A 10,500-nucleotide genomic window follows, 5' to 3' on the forward strand; every position below is an offset into this window, starting at 1 on the left:
ACACAACTACACAGTATGTATTTAAGCGCATGCCACTTCAACTTTAAAAGTATCTCAAAACATAACAAATTAATTCAAAACTTGAACAAAAACATGGAGGAAGAACTTCCTAAATGTAGGTTTTATTTGTATTTTCTTGCATTGCGATTTATAAAGAAGGAAGCCATTCTGCAAAAATGCACCTCAATGACATTTTTATTTCACAGAGAAACTAAACAAAATAAAATCAGATATGTGCAGTTTCAAAGATAAAACGAGGAATGTAATTTTGGTGATTCATAATATTTTTTTCCCTAGGTTTATTAATGTTTTTGCACAAAAATGAAACATTACGTTTCTCACAGCTAGGTTTTTAACATTTAACACTTAGGTGCCTCAATTTAAAGATATGGGCAAATGAAGAGATAGCCTTGCACAGCAAAACACTTGTACAGGGCTAAGAGGGCTTTAAATTAGTTATATTATCTTTCACAACATTAAATAATGTGCAATTGTCTTGATTTAGATTTTTTTTGAGTAGGCTGAAAAGCTTCTATAGGATATTACTTTCTAATTTGTACTGACATGTATTATTAAATGCTGCGCAGAATGTTAAAAAAGAAATTCCAAAACTCAAGGTAAAAATGAACACACAAAAATGAATAACTATGGGCAAATTCGTATTTAACCTCAACATAATCCCCTTGGTATAAACACAGTGTCACATCAAGAACAGATTTATAACACAAATACAACTCAACTAAAACTTTAATCCTTCACTTCCCATACAACAAAGAATGTAAATAAGGTTGCTAGGATGTGACAGTGAAAGGACAAAACTTACGGACATTACAGCATTAAACCATGAATCCATAATGCAGTCCTGCTGATGGTATACACTGGTATAAACTCACTGAATCTGGTGTCTTGGATGGAAATAAAACAAACAATCAAAAAAAAAAAAAAAGGAAAAAGTACTGATTAAAGACCCCATTGTCCATAGTTGACCATTAAATTAAGCTTATAATCAAAAAGATTCACATTTGTCACACCAAATTGGCAGGGGAGGCTGAACATGAACAAATGAGCACTGTTGCAAGATAGCCTAAGCCATACTTAAATGAGGGAGGATGTGTGAGCTATGCCACTGATGATTTGATATCCAACAAATCAGCCATCAGTCTTTTTCACTTGCTTGCTTTTTGCTTTAGCGTGTTTTCTTATGCTGCTTCTCCATCATTTCTGTGCCACCTTCCAGTACTCAAATAAAAACTGGTGTAAACATGTGGTAGCAGAACTTGTTCGGCCTTCCTTTTCATTGATAACCTTTTTAATGAAGTATCAAAAAAAAAAGAAAAAAAAAAAGAAAAAAAAAACTGGGTTACTGGATGTGTACTGTAGCCCGGCAGTAGAGAGTGGCGGAAGGAGGCGAAAAGAGTTATAGCGTGGGAGGCTTGAGCCCGTACTTCTTGGCCACCTCCGTCTGGGCATAAGCAGCATCACAGAGGGAGTAGAGATGGGCCATCTCCATCTCTGACTTGGCCAAGTTGATGGCCTTGTTGAACATGTCTATAGCCTTGTCTAGATTGCCTCTGTGGAAAAAAAAAACAAAGTTGTAACAGCCACATAAATGTTTAAATATAACTAATGACTTACAATTTCAGGAATAGAAAAGGAAAGCACTGAAAAAAGGGGAAGCAATGTAACATCACAAACCTTTGGACTTCAATGGTTCCCATTGTTTCGTAAGCAAAGTCACATTTATTGTCAATTTCAATGGCTTTGCTAATGAGTTCAAGGCCCATTTCCAGATCCTGTTTCCACTGAAGCTGCAACAGACTGCAAAACAAACAACTCTGATTAGTATTTTCTTTGTTGAATTTGAATGGATAAACAATATTTTTATAAAGTACAAAACAGATCTAACTAACCCTTTGTGGACATATGTTGTTGCGTTGTCAGGTTCTAGTTCAATACATTTGTCATACATTTCATCTGCCTTACCAAACTGTTGCTGGTCTGTTAGTGCCTATCACACAACAAAAATAAAAAATAAAACAACAATACATAGTTAAGTAAAGACTGATAAAAAGCTAACAATGATAAAACAGTATTTTATAAATTGTTTTATACAATTACAGTTAGCAATACCTGTGCATACAGAGCATAGCCCTCAGCACATTTTGGAAACCTCCTAATGACATCCTCAAAACCATCCATGGCTTTCTGAACCTGGGATGGGTTGTTTCCAGTGTAGGCCTGTCGGTACTGTGAGAAAAGAAAAAAAAATGTGTATGAAGTAGGGGTTGAACTTTAAGATTTTTAAGTCGACATTCATATGATAAAAGTTGAGTATGAGCCAACGTCGATTAGTCACTTATGACGTTATTAATGAACAAATACGCCTAAATCTTGAGCTGAGACTCGAATACCTTGTGCACAGCTATGGCATATGACACAGCGCTGCCTACATGGCTTGCTTTTATCAGTTATTTTGTCTCTGGGTCGTTATATTTCTCACAGATTTCTGCTCATTCTAAATCAGATACAGATAAAGTAGCACTGTAAAGATTTACATACATTTATATATAGTGATTAGTGAGAGAGCGATTGCATGTGTGAATTAATTCTACCTGGCAGCGTCACTCTACTAGCCTAATAATAAAGCTGTGGGTTTTTTGTGTGCACGTTACAACCGGTTACAACACAGTGCATTAGATTATAATAATCTGTTTAAAACGTGCATTCTCCTGTTCAATTTCAAGCATACAGACAGTATAATCACACGTGTTGCGAAGCGCTTTCGGAGTATTCATTTATTTATCACTTTAGCTGTTTTGAAACAGAGCGTAAATGTGGACTTGAAAGACTTCTTATCCTGTTGTGCCCTCTACCAGCGACTAGTCGACATCAAGCTTAAAGCATCACGGCAGAGCATTGAAGTCAACTAGTAAGTGCAACCCCTAGTATGAAGGTCATTTCAGATTGTTGAAAGCTGATAGCAGGAGACCACATCCATCAAGCAGAGGTATCAGCTCATTCTAACATCTTTATGAACAGTACCAGCATACAGCTTTTAATATGTAAGCAGCACCCTCCTGTGGTACTTACCAGTGCAAAACACTTCTGGGCCTGGGCAAGTGCAGAGTCTGGTCGAAGCTTTATACACTCATCAAAATCTCCCACAGCCTCCTCTACTTGATCCAGCAGAATCTTCAACTGAGAAACAAAAATATCACCAATAGGTTATCAAGATATTTTAACAAGTTTGATGCTGCTAATTTTGTGTTTGTTTGTCCTGAAGCATCTCCGAATACTTTTATGATTAGGAAAATTATGTAAACAGTCAGTAATCCCAAAACATCTGATATGTTGAAATAGACCTGTCCATTAATGTGATGCGGTAATGTGACCTGTCCTTTAATGCGGCCTATTAAAGCTGTCACTGTCTATGATGTTATTAGTAATAATCAATAAGCAATGCTAAGACAAAAAAAACAAAACTAAAATGGTCTGTAAACTTTTGGCTACTTAAAGCACTCTCAGATACTGAAAGTACTTTTTGTTTATCACCTTTTTCCCCTTTACGACTTTATATGTTTTCAAGCTATATTTAGTTCAGGGTTCCCACACTCTGGTTAACTTCAAATTCAAGGACCTTTCAAGGGCTATCCAGGCCCAATACTCTCAAATTCAAGGACTTAATGTGGGGACACATTTCAAATGAGAGCAAGGTTACATCATGTTACCTTGTAAGATACATGTTACAGTTTTCGTGTGTCAAACACATCTATGCCAAAAATTTTGCATTTATTTTGGGCCATATGACAAAGATCTGATATTCTATTTGTCGTATTTCTGTTTTGCATAAAACTGTAGAATATTCAGTACATCCTATACTGTATTCTAAAATGATCTGATATTAACTTTTGCAAGGATTTTATTGAAAAGAGCTTAGGCTCATGTAACCAGAAGTTTTAATATATATGCTATCCACCAAATGATGGTCCTTTGGATCTCTGGCAAGCCATTCTTTGTAATCATCTTTGGTGAGCCAAATATCTTGAAACTTGCATTTTCCAGGTATCACTTTTCAGCAGTTTCAGCCTATTTTTGTGTGTCTGTGAAACACTGAAGTTAATTAGTTTTGTGTGCACATCAAGCAAGCTAGTATGCATAGGCCATGAAGTGTTGGCGAAATTAGTGGACCGGAAGGAAATAATCTGGAATTTTTTCCAGAAAAAAACTTCTTGCACAAAAATTCAAAAACTTTCAAGGACTAATATCCATGTAGGTTCATTTTCAATTACTTTCAAGGATTTCAAGGACCCGTGGGAACCCTGTTAAATTCTTAATTGTTTTGATTTATTATTAATTTGTAATTAAATGCACAAAATATAAAACTTACATGAAAATGTAGCCATGTGCAGTAATGTTAAAATGAGGATGCAATGCATTGTGATATCAAATTGAATCGAATCGTTGACATAATTATAATATAACTGAATTGCGAAACCAGTAAAGGTTAACACCCCTATTAATTACAGTTGTAGGGGAATGTTGCAGAGCAACAACGTAAACTGTAAGTAAGCACTATAGTGAATAAAAATGAGCGTCATAAATTCCATTTCGTTACTATGGTGTACAAACATCTTAAAGTAAATTGGTGCATGCAATCTCAAGAATGTTACAGACAGAAACAACTCAAATTGCCCAGAAGCACATCCAAGTCACTAGCTGACTCAAAAAGACTTTTACACAGGGGATTTCCCATGTACTTTCAGTTTTTGATTAAACTACTCTGTAAGATTCCCGTCAAACTGACTGACTAATGCCATGGTCTCACTAGATCGGGGTGCCCAGACCTGTTCCTGGAGATCTACCTACCTGCAGACCTTAGTTCCAGCCCTGCTCCAACACAGCTGTCTGTAATTATCAAGTGCTACCTAAGAAATTATTCAGCTGGTTCAGGTGTTTTTGATCAGGGTTGGAGCTGAACTTCGTAGGATGATAGATCTCCAAGAACAGGGTTGAGTACCCCTGCACTAGATCTTGAGCATGCAAGTCGCAATATGAAAATCACACCCAGCAGCGACAAATAGTAACAAATGCAATGTGTAAAAATATATATTCTATTCTACTTTACTGCAATGCTGTAAATTTGTAGCTTTAAATTGTGCTTTCTTTTAATTCAGCTAAGAGGTCACGCCATGACAAATCAATCTTCTGTTGGTCGTACACTACCAGTCCAAAGTTTTTGGACAGTAAGATTTTTAATGTTTTTATTTTTTTAAAGAAGTTTCTTATGCTCACCAAGCCGGCATGGATTTAAACCAAAATACAGCAAAGACATTTTTTTTTTTAATTATTTAAAATAATAATATTCTATTTGAATATATTTTAAAATGTAATTTATTCCTGCGATTTCAAAGCTGAATTTTTAGCATCATTACTCCAGTCACATGATCCTTCAGAAATATATTATAATATACAAATTTTCTGCTCAAAACACTTTATTATTATTATTATTATTAATAATAATAATAAAATGTTGAAAAATGCTAGATTGTTTTCAGGTTTCTTTGATGAATAGAAAGTTAAGAGGAACAACATTTACCTGAAATAGAAATCTTTTGTAACATTATAAAAGTCTTTATCATAACTTTTGTAATATTACTGCTTTTGCTTTATTTTGGATCAAATAAATACACGCTTGGAGAGCAGAAGAGACTTCTTTAAAAAAAAAAAAAAAAACACATTAAAATCTTACTGTCCAAAAACATTTGACTGGTAGTGTGTGTTCATGTGATACAAATTTGCAGGGCAGAGTTCACGAAACTTTGAAATAACAAAATTCACATTTTCATTCAAATTTACATGCATATAAATGAAAGTCACTGGAGCAGCTCACAAACGTATGCTCTACCGAGAATTTTTAATCAGGCCAGAAAACGTATTTGAGGTGACAAGGTCATTATCTTGGCAGGGTCATGAACTCAGCAGGGATTTGAGTTGCTATTGCAGTAACGACGGCACCTGATTCATCAAAAACTGTAAATGAATATTATGGCTAGAAACATTAATATCATTCTACACAAGGGCTTGACTTAAGCATTTCTATGGATGAAAATTCCAACATATACATTAAGTTATCATACCTGTCCCCTGTGGTGGTAGACATCTGCATTACGGGGATCAATCTCTGCAGCCATGTTGAAGTCTTGCGTGGAGAGCTGGGGTTGCTGCTGCTGCATGTACATGCTTCCACGTTTAATAAGTGCATTAGCACGTAACTGAAACACAATAGAAAGATGCTTTAATACTAATAGCATCAATAAGACACACTACAAATATCCTTAAATGTAAACCAAATGTTTTAATTTTTGATAATAGATCAGAGGCTGGTAAAACCAAGAGCAAAATTTCCACAATAGTATATATATTTCAGCAAACAGTATCTGTAATTTGGAAGATGATGGCAGTCTGAGAAGGTTTCTCTTGATCCTAATCCCATTACCTTGACACTGGCATCATCCATGTTGATGACACGGTCAAGATCAGGTTGTGCAGCTGTAGCGTTGCCAATCAGAAGGTAGAAGGTGGCTCTCAGCAGAAGAGCTTCTGCTGTGTACCTGCCTCCAGACTCGATCTCCTTTGTACACTCACTAATGATCTTATCGTAGTTCTCCTCTTCCATATACTGCTTAGCCTTTAGGTAGCCTGAGCTGAGGAAACAGTAGTTCAGTATTGTAATTAGTTAGCAGTAATTTCATCATTATACATATACACTGCCGCTCAAAAGTTTGGGATCAGTAAGATTTTTAATAGTTTTTAAAGACATTTCTTATGCTCATCAAGACTGCATTTATTTGATCAAGAATACAGAAAAAAACTGTAATATTGTGAATTATTATTTCATTTAAAAGAACTGTTTTCTATGTGCTATTCCTGTGATCCAAAGCTAAATTTTCAGCATCATTACTCCAGTCTTTAGTGTCCCATGATCTTTCAGAAATCATTCTAATATGCCGATTTATTATCAATGTTGAAAACGGTTGTGCTGCCTAATATGTTTTGTCTGAATCTGTGAGACTTTTTCAATCAATAAAGGTTTAAATAGAACAGCATTATTTAAAATGAAAAGATTTTCTAATAATATATGCCACTGTTCAAATGTTTGGGGTCAGAAAATGTTTTATTCTCTTTTTTTTTTTAAATAAATTAATACTTTCATTGACCAAGGATTTGTTAAATTAATAAAAAAGGATGAGCATAAGAGTAGGGATGCTCATAATGACCGTTTAACCGTTAACCGACAGTCAGAATTTTAACTGATTATTACTATCAGTTAAACGGTTTAAAAGGTTTTTTTTCTATTTTTTTTTTACGTTTTCTGCATGGTGAAAGAAAAAAAAAAATACTATATCTAAGTTATTTGTTTACCCACTGGCGCGTGTCGACACGTGCAGTGTGGCTGTACAGACATATTTCGCTTCACCTTCACTTAGTTAACTGATGTAGTATATGCAACACAGTGGCAAGTGGCGATATTGGGTTATCAGAGTCAATCCGTGAGTGAATGTATTCAAATTCTGAATGGATTATAGTCTAGAAAGTGCGCAATAGGCGCTCCCGTTACAGTCACTGGAAAGCTGTCACTCATCTTACAGTAGTTCATCGCAATCTCACAAAGTTATTTAAAAAAGTAATAAAATAACCTTTACACTGCACAATTAATCTCTTATTTATTCCATGGAATGTCTGGATACTGGATTCTGATTGGCTGGCAGGTATGCAGTAAAACCGTTTAATGCACAGGTAGTTCCAAGTCAGTTTAATCACCGTTCTATATTAATGCGCTGCTTTAATTGATGCACGCAAACGCAGAGAGAGAGAGAGAGATCGGAGATCGCATTGTGCTGCGCACATACATAAACTTCTTGTCAGTGCTTTCCCGCGATTCTTATTAAAATAGCCTAGATACTAGATCGCTACATTATATTCCTCAGCAACGAGGTGGTAAAACTGCTTCGCTTCGCGTCGGGCGGTTATTAGCCTCCACGTCGTGCATTTAAAATCCTTTAATGCACGGCAAACCCTTGATTATCCCTTACTTATATCATGCTTGCACTTTCTTTGTTTTAATGAGAGGGTTCGCGGAGGTGTAGAAATCAGCAGAACTGAAAACCGGCACTTTGGGTGGTGAGTGGATTGTAACATAGCCTCCTCTGATTGGCCACTGAGATAATGAAATCATCAGATATGTCTGTGATTGGCAATTGCTGAATGCTGTAAAAACACGCGCTTCTCCACACATGACCAGTGGATGAGAACTCCCGAACCGCAAATTGAAAGGGTTTTTGTGATGGTGTTTTTGTCGCGGATCTAACAGTTAACAGGGAGCGTTCAAGTCTATCCGTGCAGCATGTTGACATGTTAAAAACTAGGTACACTGAGGTATTGGCTGGCCTGCTTTATGTTTTTATGTCCGACGGGAAGAACAAGACCGGTACCGTTCTTCAAAGCGCATAGAAGGATTCAGTGTGTTTTAGTTTTGTCATCTTAATTGGATAATATATATATATATATATATATATATATATATATATATATATATATATATATATATATATATATAGTGTAGGCCTATTAGGGCTGGGCGGTATACCTTTTCATACCGAATACCGGTGTTTTTTTTTTTAATGATATTCATTTTTCATATACCCCAATACCGGTGAGTGTGTGCGTACAAAGCGCTGGGAACACGTATGTTGACACAAACAGAAACCGCTGCTTGCAAGTGCTTGTCTGAAGCAACACATCTGAGGTGTGGACGTATTTCAGTATATCTGAGAAAGACCCAGGGTTAGCGATTTGCAAAACTTGTAATGCCGAAATTTCAAGAGGGGGTGCGTCTGCAGTGATGAGAGCAGAGATCGGCGCATTGTGCGCAGACAGATGTAGCTTTCAGTGAGAGAAAAACAATGGCTTTACGTTGGTGTTACGTCGCAATATTTTAAAGATATGTCTTTTCTATATACTGCATTTTTATTAATAGTCAGCTGCAAATATGGTTTGACCCCAAAAAAATTCTAACAAAAGGTTTCTCAGTGGTTTACAGTAGTATCAGATGTACTTAAAAACATACTAAAAGTTTACCAAAGTTTGACTCCAAGAAGGGCCCCATTTTCAAAATGGCGGCCGTCAGGTCCTTAAAATGACCATTACTCCTTTGTATTCCTCCTAGACCAGGAATACTGGTGCCTGATACATGTTTTGGCCATATAATATTTTAATTAGCATATTTGCATGATAGATACAGGTAAATTATAAAATTTAAATATAAATATCTAAATTAAAATGTCGTGGAAAAGTTAATTTATTTCAGTAATTCAACTCAAATTGTGAAGCTCGTGTATTAAAGGAGTCATCGGATGCCCATTTTCCACAAGTTCATATGATTCTTTAGGGTCTTAATGAAAAGTCTGTAATATACTTTGGTTAAAAATTCTCAATAGTAGTGTAAAAAAAACACCCTTTTACCTTGTCAAAATCAGCTCTGCAAAATATCAGCTCATTTTATCGCATGGGCCCTTTAAATGCAAATGAGCTCTGCTCGCCCCGCCCCTCTCTGCTGAGGGATTAGGATCTGTAATGTTTAGTTTAGCCACGTTTAGCTGCATTTAGCCGTGTTTATCGGCGAAACTTGCCAACGAGCACATTATTAAGATTCACACGAACAGAGACGCATATGTAGATCGGGATCGGCGCTTTCCTTTTAAAAACTAAAGTAACGTTGTCCTCTGCCTCTTAAGCAGCTCAGATGTTGGGAAAAAAATGACTACTGCTATGCTCATTATTACATCCAACAACAGAACACCTCAATCACTCAATTAGAGTCTTCCTCTGCACCTGATTCACACAATGGCGATCGGAGTCAGACTGTTTCAGCTCGGTGAGGGCGGATCTAAGGTAAGGCGCTCATGTCAAAAAAGGGGGTATTACTTTTAAAGATTAAAAAAATACCACTGGGTAGATTTTTATCATTGTAGGGTGGTTGTGTACACAAACTGCCAACACACATTAATGTTCAAACAACATGTAAAAGTTAGTTTTGCGACCGATGACCCCTTTAAATAAATTCATTGCACACAGACTGAAGTAGTTTAAGTCTTTGGTTCTTTTAATCGTGATGATTTGGCTCACATTTAACAAAAACCCACCAATTCACTATCTCAACAAATTAGAATATGCTGACTTGCAAATCAGCTAATCAACTCAAAACACCTGCAAAGGTCTTCTGAGTCTTCAAAATGGTCTCTTAGTTTGGTTCACTAAGCTACACAATCATGGGGAAGACTGTTGATCTGACAGTTGTCCAGAAGACAATCATTGACACCCTTCACAAGGAGGGTAAGCCACAAACATTCATTGCCAAAGAAGCTGGCTGTTCACAGAGTGCTGTATCCAAGCATGTTAACAGAAAGTTAAGTGGAAGGAAAAAGTGTGGAAGAAAAAGAT

The 10,500-nt window shown here is 36.2% G+C and overlaps 1 protein-coding gene across 1 annotated transcript in view; it reads right to left on the reverse strand.

The window, feature by feature from the left end:
- Positions 1–177: 177 nt before the first annotated feature.
- Positions 178–10,500, reverse strand: part of tomm70a (translocase of outer mitochondrial membrane 70 homolog A (S. cerevisiae)) — a 20,947-nt gene continuing 10,624 nt past the window's right edge. The window contains exons 7-12 of the mRNA XM_073851598.1: positions 6,138–6,272; positions 3,091–3,198; positions 2,131–2,247; positions 1,911–2,008; positions 1,696–1,818; positions 178–1,571 (exon numbers count right to left, since the gene is read on the reverse strand). Coding sequence (XP_073707699.1) covers positions 1,418–1,571; positions 1,696–1,818; positions 1,911–2,008; positions 2,131–2,247; positions 3,091–3,198; positions 6,138–6,272 — 735 coding nt within the window. The 3' untranslated portion in view covers positions 178–1,417. The remainder of the gene's footprint in view (positions 1,572–1,695; positions 1,819–1,910; positions 2,009–2,130; positions 2,248–3,090; positions 3,199–6,137; positions 6,273–10,500) is intronic.

This window comes from Garra rufa, chromosome 12, assembly GCF_049309525.1.
Source record: "Garra rufa chromosome 12, GarRuf1.0, whole genome shotgun sequence".
NCBI classification, from domain to species: Eukaryota; Metazoa; Chordata; class Actinopteri; order Cypriniformes; family Cyprinidae; genus Garra; species Garra rufa.